This window comes from Vulpes vulpes, chromosome 5, assembly GCF_048418805.1.
Source record: "Vulpes vulpes isolate BD-2025 chromosome 5, VulVul3, whole genome shotgun sequence".
Classification (NCBI taxonomy): Eukaryota; Metazoa; Chordata; class Mammalia; order Carnivora; family Canidae; genus Vulpes; species Vulpes vulpes.
This window is the reverse complement of record NC_132784.1, coordinates 10,076,129-10,093,627: the sequence shown is the minus strand read 5'-3', so window position 1 is coordinate 10,093,627 and position 17,499 is coordinate 10,076,129. Positions and strand designations below refer to the sequence as shown.

The 17,499-nt window shown below is 34.3% G+C and overlaps 1 protein-coding gene across 11 annotated transcripts in view; it reads left to right on the top strand.

The window, feature by feature from the left end:
• EPB41L5 (erythrocyte membrane protein band 4.1 like 5) overlaps positions 1–17,499 on the top strand; it is a 139,425-nt gene that overhangs the window by 61,447 nt on the left and 60,479 nt on the right. For 10 of the 11 annotated variants that reach the window (XM_072757551.1, XM_072757548.1, XM_072757547.1 and 7 more), the window contains exons 12-16: positions 2,038–2,207; positions 3,458–3,564; positions 4,594–4,621; positions 10,327–10,369; positions 10,743–10,858. In XM_072757551.1, the coding sequence (XP_072613652.1) occupies positions 2,038–2,207; positions 3,458–3,564; positions 4,594–4,621; positions 10,327–10,369; positions 10,743–10,858 (464 nt within the window). Of the gene's footprint in view, positions 1–2,037; positions 2,208–3,457; positions 3,565–4,593; positions 4,622–10,326; positions 10,370–10,742; positions 10,859–13,839; positions 16,560–17,499 lie in introns of those variants that run through there. The other variant, XM_072757552.1, reaches the window with a different exon arrangement.

Below are 17,499 nucleotides of genomic sequence, written 5' to 3'. Positions count from 1 at the left end.
TATGTATCTGAACATCAGTTTTCTTCATGGATATATATAGGTGTTGCAAGTATCTTCCCCTTGACTTGCATTTTGACTCTTTTAATTGTATGTTTTGGATAGAGTGTTTCAATTTTAATGTAATAGAATTCATAAATTTTTCTTTGTGGTCAGTACTTTCTAAGTCTTAAAATTTAAGAACCTTTGCCTATGTCAAAATCATGAAGAAACATAATAATATTTTTAAATGACAAAATATCTAAAAAAATAAAATAAAATGACAAAATAGTTTAACTTATAAAATATTCAAAGTACACTGGAAAATACAAAAAATCATAAACATGATATCCTTTTCACTCATTTAGATTAACATTTTTGGCATTGCTGCTTCAGAATTATCTCTTAGAAATAGTTAAATTAATAACACTGTATTCAGTACAGCTAAAGTCTAACCCTCTAGTTGGCCCCTTTCTTCCCCGTAGCTGGCCATCATTCTTGGAGGGTATCATTTTCATACTTTCTTTTTACAAATATAAAAACATCATAATACATGGGATTGTTTTAAAAATTTATATAAATAATATATGTATATATATATTTTACAGTCTACTTATTTTATCTAAAGAGGTATAGCCATGTAGATCAGTTTATTCATTTTAAACTATATATTCTGTATTATTCTGTAATATGAATAAACAGTAGTACATTTATTCATCTTCTATTTTTCTTTTTGTAGAGTTTTTTTTAATTTTTTTTTTTTTTTAATTTATGATAGTCATACAGAGAGAGAGAGAGGCAGAGACACAGGCAGAGGGAGAAGCAGGCTCCATACACCGGGAGCCCGACGTGGGATTCGATCCCGGGTCTCCAGGATCGCGCCCTGGGCCAAAGGCAGGCGCCAAACCGCTGCGCCACCCAGGGATCCCTTTTTGTAGAGTTTTAAAAGATGTTATTTACTTGATAATTTCTCTTGTTTTAGTTATTTAGGGTTTTTTTTTTTTAATTATTTATTTATTTATGATAGTCACAGAGAGAGAGAGAGAGAGAGGCAGAGACACAGGCAGAGGGAGAAGCAGGCTCCATGCACCGGGAGCCTGACGTGGGACTCGATCCCGGGTCTCCAGGATCGCGCCCTGGGCCAAAGGCAGGCGCCAAACCGCTGCGCCACCCAGGGATCCCAGTTATTTAGGGTTTTATGCCAATTTTTACTATTCTAAATGAGATTGTGAAGAAAATCTTTGGGTATAAATTTTGGGGTTAAGAAAATATTTTTCCTTAGATGATAAAGCTTAGTTGTTACAACCAGGCACTGGAGCACAAATAGGTTCAAATTCTGGTTTTCTCTGTGACCTTGGGCTTTATTTCTTGAGCTTCAGTTTCCTTATCTGTGAAATGAAGCTGATGATAGTATTTACTCACTGAGTTAATCCATGTGAAATGCTTAGAAAAATGCCTATGAATGTTAATTATCATTAGATTACTGAGAGTATGGTTACTGTGATGAAGAATGTACACACTTTGAAGCCTGTTGATATATATTGTCAGAGCTTGTATGATCCTTTATATATTTATCCCAAAGTATGGCAAATGAAGCCTCAGTTGAGGTTTTTCTGAGAAATGATATCGTATCAGCAGAGTGGACCCTTTTAGGGATAGTTTTACATTGGCTATGAAAGTGAACAGCCTGATTTCAACTCTTGCCTTTTTTTTTTTTTTTTTTAAAGATTTTATTTATTTATTCATGAGAGACACAGAAAGGCAGAGACATAGGCAGAGGGAGAAGCAGGCTCTCCATGGGGAGCCTGATACAGGACTTGATCCCAGGACCCTGGGATCATGCCCTGAGCCAAAAGCAGATGCTCAGTCACTGAGCCACCCAGGTGCCCCCAACTCTTGTTTTTTTTTGTGTAGGTAGCTACAGAATGTCTGAGTTTAAGGGAGCAAACTAGATGCTTTATTATTTGTTAGTATTGCTGTGGTTGTATTTGTAGGTGAGTAACAAGGAACAGAACTGTTTGACCTAATAATTACCTCTCTTTATAACCTTTTCTTTTTCAGGGCAAAGAGCAGGAGCATACATTTGTCTTTAGACTGGATCACCCAAAAGCATGCAAACATTTATGGAAATGTGCTGTGGAACATCATGCATTCTTTCGCCTTCGAGGTCCGGTCCAAAAGAGTTCTCATCGATCAGGATTTATTCGACTAGGATCACGATTTAGATACAGGTGAATATCAATAGCTACTTGCTGTATCTTTCATTCTTTCATAAAGCCAAAAAGTTTAGGCTAACTTCTCATTTTACAGATTTAGAAACCAAGGCATAGAGAAAAAAAGTGGTTTGCCAGTGTTTTCCACTGGCCAAAATAAAAGACAAAGTGGTATTGTTATTGGCTGTAATTTCCTGAATAGACAGGAAAGCATTATACTGATATGATCATAATTGATTTTATATCCCTCTTGACATTTACTTTCTATATTAATTAACCCACAATTTAAATTCATGTAATAAGAGTCTTAAGGAGTCTCCATGCAGTAGCTAAATGCCATATAGAAAAAGGGTATTTATTGTGCACTGAGAAGGAAATTAATTTGGGTAACATTTCTTGTCCTTTATAAACCTCAAGTTAATTTAATTTTATAGACTCTGCGTCTTTGTCCTAGGTTAGAAATGTTTTAGTTTACTTGAGAATAGATTATTGATTATGAGTTTTCAGCACACCCTGAGAGTCAGTATGATTTAAAAAATGAATGGATAATATTGTGGCAAGTTGATTGTGTGGGATTCATGTAAGTTCTATTCTACTTTGATTAAAAGTGAGGGGGCAGCCCTGGTGGCTCAGCAGTTTAGTGCCACCTTCAGCCCAGGGTGTGGTCCTAGAGACACGGGATTGAGTCCCACATCAGGCTCCCTGCATGGAATGGAGCCTGCTTCTCCCTCTGCCTGTGTCTCTTGCGCCCGCCCCCCCCCCCCCCCCCCCGTCTGTCTCTCATGAATAAATAAATAAAATCTTAAAAAAATAAGTGAGGAAGTATTTTCTTAAGAGAATTCCAATGGAAGTCAAAGAGAATGGGAAAATAGTTTTCAATATTTCTGGAAAATTACTCTCAGAAAAGTGTATCACAATTAGAAAAAAATAACAAAATCTTTAGTTAATTGCAAACTTTATATGAGGTGAGTGAATGGAGAGAGGAAAGGAGTTGCGTAAGAGTATAGATATTCCAAAGTTATTCAGTATGTTCTTAGGCACATGCATGCTTATGAAAAAAAAATACAATTTGCATGTTGTGTAATTTCACACCAGCCTAAAATGTAGAACAACAATGTAAAGAGAGACATCAAGGCTGTCAGTGTAATTCCTTCAGCTCAGGATGGTTCTTTTAAGGGCAGATTTAACATAGACTTTCTCTCATGGGTATCTGATTACTGTAGGCCTTAAATTCTCTTCTTCCTATTAATATGCCTCATTTATTTTAGTGGGAAAACCGAGTATCAGACCACAAAAACCAATAAAGCAAGAAGATCAACATCCTTCGAAAGAAGACCCAGCAAACGATACTCTCGAAGAACTCTACAAATGAAAGGTGAGATGCAGCCCTGTTTCAGAAGACTGTTCCTTCCTTGACAGTCCATCATGTGCTGGTATTGTTTGCTTGAAAGGAATGAACCTTAAGTTTATTCCAGTCAACTGAAGTACCCTTATTTATTATTAACTTTGGTTTTGACAGAATCAATGTAAGAAAAAAGGAAAAATTGCCTATATTGTTGCTGAGATTAAATTTTATGTTAATCCTAATTCAGGTACTATTTTGAGTTTGTGTTTAGTTTTTGTTCGTATCTGTTTTACTTCTGTTGAGTAACACTTTCCCTTCTCTTTTTGACGGCTGGTGATTTCACTAATCATAATCTCTCAAATGCCATGAGGAACTTGAAAATAAATCATTGGTATATGATGAATAAATTTTGAGTAAAGATTATTTCATACAGTATTATATTAGGATACTTTTAAATGGTCTTTGAATTTAAGCATCAATATATATTTAAGTTTATTTATGTAATATAAAACATGATTTACTTGAAAAACCAAAAGTTGTGTTTGGTTTTGAATCTGAGTTTGTATTAAAATACAGATTGAATTTTAAGTATGTTCAGTTAGGGTCATCCCAATTGTTTAGAAACAACTGTGCTAACCTGATTTTTGGCATAAAAAACTGATTTTATATTCATCATTTTTGTTTAGTCTGACTATAAATTAAATAATATATAGCTATTAATGAAACCATTTTAGTTCGTGATGATTGAAATTCTTGAGTTACCTCTTGTTTTCCACTGACAGTGTTTTATTATCACTTACTTCACTCTAGGAGCCTTGCAGGTAGTTCTTGTTTAAAAGAAGATGTTTATTTTACAGCTTTATTTTAAAAATGGGAAGAATTGTCATTATTGATTTTAATTATGTGAATCCTAGAACATTTTGTGAAATGACAGTTTTTAAATCTATAATTGGGAATTATGCCTTTAAAAAGCTGTCCAGATTTACTTTTATGAGTAATGAAGCAGTTTACCATGTAAGTGGAAACTAATGGAACATTTCCTTTTTTTTTGTCTGTCAGCAAGTACAGCAAAACCTGAAGAACTCAGGTGAGTAATTTCTTACAACTTAGGAACAGAATGTTTTAGAGTTTATGTCATTAATTAAATATTTGTTGAAGACCTATCAACATGTGAAGTTGTCCCTGAGCATTGGGACAAGAATATGCGTATGATCCCATATAAAACTGACACAAAGAAAAATAAAGCAGCTTAAAGAAATAGAGATAGGAGTGGGGATTGATGTTTATTTATTTATTTATTTATGAGAATGACATTTGTTATTGGAGTGGGGATAGATGTTTATTTATAATGAGAACGACATATATTTGGTATTGGCTTGTTACTGAGAATATAAAGATGAATAAATTCGAGTTCTTGCTTACAAGTAGCTTAAAGAACAAAGATTTATTTGCAGATAAGCAATTAATTTTGTTTCTGGGATAATCTCCACTTTTCATGGTGTATAATTCTTAATGTCATATGTTGATAGATTTAGTAATTGGTAGCATTTTGTTGTGGATTTGTGTTTGTATATTTATCAAAGATACTGGTCTGTAGTTTTCCGGTAATTCTTCATCTGAATTTGGTTTCGGGGTAATTCTGGCTTCACGGCATGAGTTGAAAAATGTTTCTTTCCTGTTTTTGGGGGAAGAATTTATAAAAGAATTCTTTAAATGTATAGTAGAATTCACCATTATAAAGGCCATCTTGCCTGGACATTCTCTTTGTGTGAAGTTTTAAAATTCAAGCTTTAATCTATTGGTACAGACCCATTCAGATTTTATTTTTCGTTTTGACTCAGTTTAGAAGTTTTTCTGGAATTTGTCCATTTCATCTAAGTTATCTAATTGGTGGCGTACAGTTGTTCATGTTGGTAGTGATGTCTCCTCATTTATTCATAATTTTAGTGATTTGAGGGTTTTTTTCCCCTTGGTCAGTTGAGGTAATTGCCTCAGTTTGCCTATTTTGTGAGCCTTTTCAAAGAATCAGCTTTTGGTTTCATTGATGTTTGTTCTGTTTTTCAAGTTTATTATTTTTCCCTCTGATATAGTCTTTCTTTTTTTATTTTTAATTTTTTAAGTTTTAAGTAGGCTCCACACTGATGACCCCAAGATTAAGAGTTGCTTGCTTTACCCACTGAGCCAGCTAGATGCCTCTGATATATTATTTCATTTCATTTTTAAAAAATATTTATTTATTCATGAGAGAGGCAGGGACACAGGCAGAGGGAGAAGTAGGCTCCCTGAGGGGAGCCTGAAGGGGGACCTCAATCCTGGGACTCCAGGATCACACTCTATGCTGAAGGCAGACCCTCAACCACTGAGCCACCCAGGCATCCCTATTATTTCATTTCTTATACTTTAGGTTTAGTTTGCTTTTCTTTTTCTAGTGTCTTAATATAGGAAATTAGGTTATTTGAGATCTTTATTCCTTTTTTTTCCCCTAAATTATTTGAGAGAGAGTGTGTGTGTTATTAGTGGATGTGCAGAGTAGGAGGGAGAGGGACAAACAGAAGTCCTGCTTTTGATAACCCAATTAATTTTAATAACACATACTACAATGTATAGTTTCATATAATGCTTCTCAGCTATTGGTATGTGTCAGTCCCTGGACTATCTGTTAAAGTATCAGATTCAAGACATACTTGCAAATCTACTTAACTCTTGAATTTGTCTGTTCTTATATGACAGATGTATGGGTAGAACTTCTTCAAAAGGAGAAATCGTTTGATTTGCTGTGGATGGTCAGCCTCTCTTTGAGAGGCCCTATTTTTTTCCTTCCCACTTAGAAAGGCATTAGAGTCCATTTGTGATTGGTGATTCACCATAAAAGCACTCTGCTTTTTAAATAAGGACTCTCCTGAAGTTTCAGTAGGCTGTTAAAAGTAAATGAGAGGAAGTGAGTGATTCTTTCTACTGTAAATTTTTAATTAGGTAAAAAACAAAGTTTTCTACTTTTCCTGAGTAGTACACTTTTACTTTCATTGTAGCTATTTATAAGCTATACCTTTAAGAAAAAAGATGGAGAGATGTTAGAGGTATTCAATACTTTTTAAACTATTTTGTTGTTTAATGGATTATGTCTTGCTTACTTGAAAGGGAAGCTGGGACAGAATATTAGAGCTTAAAATAAGGAAGATGACCTGGTGAATTTACCAGAAATGTATACAAAGTATTCCAGCAATAATATGTAGTTGAAAAATTAAGATTTTTATTTGTGATAATTTGTCCTTTAAAAATTTTTTAAGGGGGGCAGCCCCGGTGGCGTAGCGGTTTAGCGCCGCCTGCAGCCCAGGGCATGATCCTGGAGTCCTGGGATCAAGTCCCACGTCAGGCTCTCTGCATGGAGCCTGCTTCTCCCTCTGCCTGTGTCTCTGCCTCTCTCTCTCTCTCTCTGCATCTCTATGAATAAATAAATAAATAAATAAATAGATAATAAATAAATAAAATCTTTAAAAAAAACTTTTTTTTTTAAGGGGTGCCTGGGTGGCTCAGTTGGTTAAGCATCTGCCTTTGGCTCAGGTTATGATATCAGGGGCCTGGGATGGAGTCCCACTTTGGGCTGCCTGCTCATCTAGGAGTCTGCTTTTCCCTCTTCTGCCCCTCTCCACTGCTCATGCTCGCTCTTTTTCTCTCTGTGTCTCAAATAAAATCTTTTTAAAAAAAAAATTTTTTTTTGTAATACACATTCCTACCCAAAACTTAAGAAGTATCTTGACTATGTAGTCTCTTTCCTAGAGTTAAGATTAATTTAACTTTAATAACTAAATTTTATTTTCCTTGCTTGAATAATACTTTGGCTCTGGAAAACACACCAGAAATGGGATATTTAAGCAATGATACTTTATTGTTATTTTTTATAATGAATTTTTAAATCTGAAATGTAGAGGGGGACCCAGCCCTTCTGAAGGTTATTTACCACTCTTCATAACACTGTTGAGACCCTGAGTTTGGACTGGCATGAATGCCCTTTCATTCTTGCCCTTGTAGTTCTGTTTGCATGAACAGTTTTGCTCCAGTGAACCATGGAAAACAGTACTGTTTGAAAAAGCACAGCTATTTGACCTAAAAAGCCTCTTGACCTTGTACTGTGCCTATTTGATTAACAGGTTTTTAAATTGGCTGATGTCAGTGGTTTTCCTTATACTGTTTTATCTCCTAATCCCCATGAGTCTTGACTAATATAAAGTATCCTAAGAAGAGGTGACATTTGAAAGGATAGATCACATTTCAGTGATTAGTACTTTTGTACAGGCTTAGCTGACAGAATCTTGAAGACGGAAATGAGAGGAAAAGAAGGAATGGCAGATTAAATGAATATAGAGATTGTAAGAGCAAAAGGGGTCAGTTATTGCATGTGGTCCTTTGAAAGGGGGAAGCTTGGATTAAGTCCATAATGAGAAATATTCATTCCTACTTGGGTGTTATTGGAAGTGAAAGAATATGTGTGTAATTATGAGAAAATACTGCTTACTACATTTCAAATTATTTGAAAACAGGCCTATGATTTGATTAAGATCACTTATAAGCCCTTTTTTTCATGTTGTTATTCATTTTTTGTTTATCATTTGCTGGAGTTCTTCTCAGTTAAAGGAAAAGCTTCAGGAGTGCCCAGATGGCTCAGTTAAGCATCTGCCTTTGGCTCAGGTCATGATCCCAGGGTCCTGGGATTGAGTCCCATGTTGGGGGTGGGGGATCCCTGCTTGGTGGGGAATCTACTTCTCCCTCCCACTCTCCTTTCAGGCTCTCCTTCTCCCCTTCAAATGCATACATAAAACTTAAAAAAAAATAAAGGAAAAGCTTCAGAGAGTAACCATGGGGATCATCCAGTCAAGCAATTTGGATGAGATTTCATAATATCTAGGATTATGAGTTACTTAAACCACCATAATGTGTTCTGGGAGCAGCGACAGTCAAAAGGAAACCGTTTCATGCAAATGAAGAACCTAAGGTTTAGAGAACAGAACTAATGGTAGTGGCACAGCTTGGATTTGAACCTGGGAAATGGTAGTAGTGCAAGTTCTGGTGACTCAACTTGTAGTTGTAGGTAATAAAAAATAAGATGTTTTTAAAATGGGTTCACTTCTCATCACCTAGCCTTTAGCAAGGCCTCTTCATTCTTGAATTCTTTCTTAATTGGTTGTCTTTTATCAGATTGTTTTTGTTTTGCTCTCCCCTCTCAGAGAAAGGCTCTTGGATATTATGTTCAGAGTTTGGTTTGAGAAGCTTTACTCATTTCCTTTTTTTTTTTTTTTTTGAGATTTTATTTATTAGAGCATGAGCACAAGTGCAGGGGATGGGGAGCAGAGGGAGAAGCAGACTCCACTGAGCAGGGAGCCCAATGTGGGGCTCGATCCTGGGGCCCAGAGTTCATGACTTGAGCTGAAGGCAAATACTTAACTGACTGAGCCACCCAGGCACTCCTGACCATTTCCTTTCATTAGAAAGACATCTTGACTGGGTATAATATTCTTGAGTATTGCTATGAAAAGGTCTGTGCCAGCCAGGTATTGGCAGTGATTTCCTTTTAATCTCTATGGGTTACCTTAAGTATTCTTTCCTTATCCTTGAAAGTCAGTAATTTAATAATAAGAGCTTAAATGCACTTAATTCCCAGTCTCCTTTTCCTGGAATATAGTGCTCTCATTAAGTCTGTGGATAATTTTTTCACTTTCAAGGAATTTGTAAACACAAATTTGTGTGTGTGTGTGTGTGTGTGTGTGTGTGTGTGTGTGTGTGTATAAAAATTTTTGAATATATTTTCAGTTACCTAAGTTGAATTATTTACCTCAGTGTACAAGGATGGTTATGTTAGAAGGTCTGAAGGCAGTAAACTCTTTTCCCCCTTTGTTTAGTAATATGTCACTGTTCAGTTATTTCATTGAATGTTCTCTTTTTCAGCTGTTCTGAGATTTGTTTTTGTTTTGTTTAATTAATTAATTAATTAATTAATTTTGTTTAATTTATTTTTTAAAGATTTGATTTATTTTTTTGGAGAGAGAGAGCACAGCAAGAGGAATGGCAGGCAGAGGGCAGAAGGAGGAGCAGGGAACCTGATGTGGGGCTCCATCCCGGGAGCCTGGGATCATGACCTCAGCCGAAGCAGATGCTTAACCCACTGAGCCATTCAGGCGCCCTAAATATTTTGTTTTAGATTGAGTTTTTTAAAGTGCTTTTTTGTGGGGAAGTGATGGAGGAGGGAAATGAATATAGCTTAAACTAAAAGTTTCAAAACATATTTATAAATCTCTTGGAATGGAAAGAGGTTTCTAATTTTAAGTTTATATTAAGGCCTTTTGAATTATCAACTGCTGGGCTGTTGATGACTGGAAAATCTTTAGAGTGTAGGAATATACAAAAGAAGTGACACAGGTAAGTTTATGTGGATATTTGTGCTTAAAGCCTTGAATTTAAGATATCATTTGTGCTGCTCTTTATTTTACCATCTTTGACAGATACTGTTCAATGAATAAACAAGACTAGTAGTGAACTACACATTTAAAGCACAATTAAAATAGAAGTATGGAAATTTTAAATGAGCAGATTATAGAAAAAAACACTGTTTTAAAAACAAATGTTTTCTGAGCATCTTTAATTTTTAGTTTTAGGTACTAATAGTAATTTTTTCTTTACTTGCAACAAAACAATGCCTTTAAAAATAAAGGTACTTTCATTACTGTGTGTATAGTCTTACAATGTGAAACCCTAGAATTTTATATATGGTTTTTTAATACATGTTTTTCCCCATTACAGTGTTCACAATAATGTTTCAACTCAGAGTAATGGATCCCAACAGGTGAGATGATACTAAACTTGTAAACCCTAGAATACTATTAATTATGACAGATAGTGGTATAACTTTGGGAAGGTTTTGTCTGTTTTCTTTTTATATCTGTAAAGTGGCTAAATAAATGAAACCCTCTCTTATTATCTGAGATGTTGTAAATCGAACAGGTACCCTATAGGACATTTTCTGTCCTGTAAATACTATAAAATAAGGAATATCTTAATATTTAGTTAAATTATTATCTATCTCTGAGGTAGCACACAACATGCAAGCATTTGTTTGCACTATGTTTTAAATAGTGATCCATTTTAATATTCCGTTTATTGGCGACAAAGTCAAGTATGTGGGCAAAAATGGATGATTTTTATAATTTTATCCACAGGCTTGGGGTGTGAGATCAACTCTGCCTGTGATTCCTTCTGTTCCCTCTGGTCCTGTGCTGGCAGAGATAGAGAATCTTCCAAGGAATCCTGGATCAAACCAATATGACAGGAAATGGTTTGTTAACTCCTTTAAACCAGAATAAAATCTTGCTTAATGGTATTCTAAATTCTCCACCATAATCTTAGAATACTTTAAATATGATTGAAAACAAATTATTCATATTTGTAAGCTGAACAGAAACATACCGTTGAACAGTCATACTGGGATTTGGAAAATAAGGGATATGTATAAGAAGAGAATGTAGTTATTAATTGAAGAACATCAGACCTCTCTCCTTATTTTGGTTAGCATGATTAGAAGTGGTGGGTGGTTCTCTGTTGAATAGGACTTCAATGCTAGTCAGTAGAACCTTTTTCCAGATCAGTAAGGAAAATATGTTTGTTACATGTTATTCCACACAACATAATGCTAGTACTTTGGATGTATTTTTTCATTAAAGACTGAAGAAAAGCCAAAAGGGAAAGATGATTATAATCTAATAAAACAAAGCATTAAAATGCTTCATTTTGGGGGATGGAGAGAGAATCTGATGACAGAGAAGATATTTTATTTGTTGAGATTTCTAGGATCTTTTTTACATTCATAGTTAGTACACAAATATGAATACTTTGTGGCTTATTGGAATGTAATCAGTAGTGTTCATCATTTCCCAAATACTGTATGTGGTTTGGAGGGCTCCTCGGGAATTACTTGATTGAGTGGTCACGTTGCAAATCTGTGAAATGAACTTTGATAATTTATAGGATTTTTCTCTTTTTCTCTTGCTCTTAGTTTGTTTAGTACCTGAAATCTAATGAATTTCTGTGGTGATCTCAAGGTTTTGGTCAGCTTTCTGAGCAGCCAGTTCTTCCTTCATGGTGGTGGGTCAACAGTGGTTGGTGATTATTTTCAGTCTCTGCTATGTAATTGTTTTTCACTGTTATTTTGGCTTAACTAACTTGCAAGGTGCTTTGCTCTCTATCGTTGGGCATATTTTTACTTCAGTTCCAAATAACTTGATTAGTTTCTAAGATTGAGGGAATTTTTTTTTCCTTTTTTCTGTCTGTTTTTTTCTTTTACTTATATCAGAGTGTGGTGGGGGTGCTTTGTGTGTGTGTGTGTGTGTGTGCATGTGGGCACACACTTAAAGTATGAACAATGAGGCTTCTAAATATCAAATTTTAGTCTTTTTTTTTTTTTTTAAGCCATTAAGGAGTTTCTTCAATTTCTTACTGAAAACACAGCTCCAGTAAGTAGCTATGTTTTATGGCCTTGGTATTACCAAGTCCTGTTGGCAAGGAAACCAAGACTTCAACTATATAAAAGAACTCCCTTAATACATGCTTACTTTTTATATTAATACAGAATGAGAGTCTGGGGGTGGGAGAGGTTGCATACTATATATGACACTAAATCTTTATTGAGATTTCTGATTTTAATGGGCATGTATTCAAATCTATTTAATTTGATTTATTAGGCAGTACTTAGTTCCTTTGGCACAACCTTTAGAAAGAGTACTGAATCTGAGAATATTGAATTTTAAGGAAAATGAAAAATTTGGAGCTCTGTGTCCTTCCCTTATGTACTTGTGCTGAGACCTCCTTTGCTGAAATGGAGTAAAATGGTGATCCTGAAAACTTAATGAGCCTCAATGTATGTCAGCAGTGGCATGGAACTGAATATAGAACTGATCTATCTTGGAGCTAATGAATTCCCCAGCTTGAATTTAAAGTGCATTCTATATTTCACTTGTTTCTGCATGCTTTTATTGTTATTAATGCTCTTAAATGAATATAAAACAGTCCTCCTTTAGAAAGTGATAAGTTAAACTAAATAATATATGGGAAATCTTGCATATATTGGGGAGAACATAAACCTAACTGAATTTCCTAAAATTTCAGAGACTGCATACAGAGGTCATGAATTTTATGGGATAGATATGATAAATAAATTGTATACCCTTTGAAGAAGAAATGATGATTTTATTGTAAAAAAGCATTCAAGTTTGTTCTGAAAAATCCTTTTAGTTAATTTCAGTTTTCTTAAGGAAAAAGAAATTTGAAGATTCATGTTTTAGTTGGGTTAGAAAGAAAATATTGTATTTAAAAATTTATCCTTAGACATCTTATATAATTGGGGTGGGTTTTTTTTTTTTAACTTGTAATTATCTTAAATATGTGCTTCCCTTTTTGCTGTGTTGCAAAACCTTGATTTTCTGAACCATGACAAATGTTTTCTTTCTACTGGAGGACTCTTAATTATTTCTAACCAGGAACTGCTTGTATGCATGCTTCACTCTTAGTTCTATAGGCCTATTCTATAGCACTGTGTAAGAAAAGGGTTTCTTAATATACTTACTAAAATGTTCCTTAGAGAGGCTTATAATCTCATCACATTATCTGTACCTGTTGAATTTCATTCTGAAGTCCTATGAACTTTGATTATAGAATGGACAGTGATTCTCCACTGTGTTAATTGGAAACATTCACGTAAAATTACATGGCCTCTGAAGTACTTGTTTTTTTTTTTTGTTTTTTTTTTTTTAATACTCTTTCTGAATTCTGTTTCCTGGATTTCAGTTTTGTGAAATCACTTAATTTGGAGAATAATTTTCATAGTTGCCATTTTCTATATGTGCCTTTGTCCGTAATGTAGAAGTATCCTTTTAAATATTTGAATTAAGTAGATTACAGATATTTTTCCCTTCTCATTAAACTTCAACATTTCTAGCTTTGATTTTTGGTACCAACATCAGGGACAGATAGAGTGTTTTGCTCTCTGTGAAATTTCCTCTTTATATAATTCACTTAACTGACTCTGATTACTTACTCATATTTCCATATTGAGTTTTTCCACTACGTATAACTTTGTGGATTCTAACCCCCACCCTACTGCCTTATTTTTGAATGTCATTGCATGGAATAAATGTCAGTAACTACTCATAGCAGTGGTGCATGCTAGTCACAGTGCCTTACTCCTTTATTACCTCTTACACATCCATTTTCTCCTATTCCTGTTGACTAACTGTGCTCCCCTCCCACTCCCCAACCATCCAGGCTCTCTGCTGCCAGTGACTGCTGTCAACGTGGTGGAAACCAGTGGAACACAAGGGCCTTGTCCCCACCCCAGCCTGCACATAGAAACTACACTGACTTTGTCCATGAGCACAATGTGAAGAATACAGGAGTCCATCATGATGTTCATTTTCCCGGCCATGCAGCCATGACTGAGATATGAGTGTTAAGCCCATTAGACACTGGGACTCTTTGTCATGCAAGTTGATGGTATACATTTTCTATACATAGAGGATTGATCACATTAGGAGAATTTGGGAGAAATTATATTGAGTCACTAGTTGCGTAGTATTGTTTGTAATTCTGTGAAAGGGAAAAGAATGTGAAGAAAGCTGTATGCCATCAATGATAATGACACATGCTTTTGTATTGAAAGGGTATGTATAAATCATTGTGATTTTGGAAAGGTTTTTCATGATTTTAACATGGTAATACATCACTCAGAAGATGTCTCAGGAGAAGGTTTGTGTTTGTGTAAAAGCTATCTGTTATCCTCCCACACCATGCCATCCAAATAGATTGAGGTTAAAAGAATCAGATACTCTAATCACACACTGAGAAGGAAGCATATCCAGGCACAATGTATCAGCCTTTGGTGATACTTTGATAAAACTACTTTTCTATAGCATTTTTAATACTTCTACAATGACCCCATGCCTTAATTTCAGTTAAGTGCCTAAGATTCTATAATTATAATTAATGTAATTTTTAGTTAAAAGCACTTTTACTTTTTGACAAACCAGCATTTTAATTTACCAAAAGATCTAGAAATCACATTAATAATGTGATTCATGTAGAGAGATAAATCTGAATGATTACTTTTACTTGATTAACTAGTTAAGTAGTGGTTAACTAAATTTAGTTACATTACTACTGAATGGTTGTACAAAATGGAAAATGTATTTACTTTTGTCTTTTCATTTTTATCTTTTCTTTTGCATCTTATGCATCTGATAGATTTCCCAGGTTTTTAACAGCCTCATAATCTGGCCTTGTATTGTACAACCTTTAAAATTTCTAAAGCCCAAACCATACCACTTTCAAATGGATTAGATATATTACCATTTTGGTTTCTTTATGAACTTTGAATGTAATTATCCAAGCTCTTTGATTTAATTCCCAGAGACAGATTACCTGGAAAAAGTACATTTCTCATATAATGGGAACTGATATAAGGGAAATATTTCTTTTGCCTTTCTTTAGTTTTTAGGAATTTTTAACAGTTTGAAAACCTTAAAACTGTGATTTGAAGATATTTTATGGTCTGAGAATTCATAATCCGTAAAGATAATGAAGCTTTATTATAAACAACCTAACTTACACCATCTTATTTACCTCCAAGGTTGGTCTAACTCTGCTAGGTACAGGTTTCAGAGGGCTTTATTCCTAGACTGTTGTTTGCAAATAGAATACAACTTATCAATAGAAAAAAAGTAAGCAAAATTAAATAAGATCTAGGAATGAAGTTTATAGGCAGGTTTCAGTCTGATTTTATCACAATCATTTTAAGGAGACAGAAGCTCAAAATATTCTTTATCATATCCTATAAATATCAACAGGTTCATATCTTAATCCACCTCCCTCTATCATCATAAAGCATGCTTAAAAATGGCCAGTGATGTATGTCCTTCATAGTTGTTTTAGTCTTTACATAGCAGATTATAATTGTCAGGCATTGTTGATGGTAATTTTTTTCTTTAAAACAGGGAATTTGAATCATAACCTTTTAGCACAGAAATTCTGGTTTGTGTCATTTAGGAAAATTTTTCATGGGTGTGAATATATGATTAAAAACCTACTATTTCTATAGTAGATGCCAAAGAAGTATATTAATAAAGCTTTTTGGTCTTTTAGAAAGATGCCAAAATTTAACTTTTCGTACTTTAAAAGTAATCTTGAAATCTGAAGGTTAGACTGCTGAACAATGCCTTATATATATCCTAGCAGAATCTTAACTGGGAAATAGAGAAGGATTGTAATAGAAGACTAGTATCTTCAGTTTGCATTGAAAGTGGTCCATTTCTATACTAGAATTTGAGTTAATCAGTATAGTTACATTTAATTGATAGAAGAATCACATCATTGTTATTCTTTCTTTGAAAACCTTGTTATATTATGGTTCATTTGTAAAGTCTGATCATAGAAACTGGGTGGAGAGATGATAGGGAGAGAAGGCAGTGCAGGGTATGGGGGAAATAAAGGGCTAAGACTGTGTGGTAGTAGAATCAAATTTGTCTATTTTATATAAGTTCCTGTATGATCTAGGATTTTGTATCAAATATTGTTAATATTCTTGCTGATGTTTTTAAGATACACATGTTTTTAGAGTTATGAAGAATTTGCAGGTAGTTCATCCTAAATTAAATTAACTTGTCACTAACTTATTTATAGTCTGCATTTTATTATGCCTAAAGGGTCAGTGGTCATACATTCTAGATTAGGGAAATAATATCCTTCAGAGTACTTTATTTGGTCATTGTCCTTTTGATCAGAAGGAGCCAATAGTACAGAACTCCAGGACCATGTGATTCAACTTTAGTGCTTTGGTTTATTTTATATAATGTAATTAATTTTAACCTCTTGAATTAGGTTGGTTATGTTTCAGCTCTAATTTTATAGGCAAAGAAACTTACAGAAACATAGCAAAACTAGTGATCTTTATACCTTCATACATGAAAATAAACATGCTCTTATGTTGATTATTTCTTTTGTTTTTGTTTTTTGATTATTTCTGTTGATGGTAAAACTACTTCAAAGGCAAAACTGTCTCTAAGTATAGTCTAACCGTTTTGACCTTGGTAGAGTAATGATAGATATACTTTTAAGTGGTTTTACAGAGAAAAGCAAACTTTATTTATCCTGTTGCATATATGTCTATATTTTAAAAAGCAACTAGTATACAGACATTCTAATATTGTAATATCCTCAGAATAATTCAAATCTTTTTTTAGGAAGACTTTTAAAATTAAAGTGCTGACCCAGGAAATGTTATCACTTATAACAACCCTTGGGTAAATCTTCATTGTTAAAATTGTCCAGCATGTAAAAGATGCCATGTCAGCATGTCAAAATATAAAATTGAAGTGTCTTCTGAATCAAGGGCAGGCAGGTATCTTGTTTCATGGGGTAAAACAATGAATTGGGCCTTAATTATGGTAGTTTCTCTTATTTTCTAGATTTTTGTGTATTTACTTGGTTGTTATGTTAATAATTATTTGGATCAGTAGTCTTGCTTTATCACTTTTATGTATCCTCATGTCATGCATTTCATCTTTCCATCTTGCCAAAACAGGAACATAGATGAAGGGGGTAGTGGAAAGGAATGGAGGATTACAATGTCTTGGGGTTGAGGAGGAAGAAGAATATTGTGATGACTGGCCTCACAGGAATGAGAAGACTAATCCTCAACTTTGATCCTTTATTATGTATTCACAGATGTAAACTGAAAAAGTTAGGAGATGGTTTGTCCATACTAGTGCAAGCATGTACTGATGGTGGGAACTCATTTGAACCATAGTACTTCAGCTCTTTTGGTTGGGACATATGTTTCATTTCTAAGCCATAGTTCATTGCTTGAAAGGCCATTATTTTGTGTGTGCTACACTTTTAATATTGGATCTGAAAATAGTAATATTAAGTTGC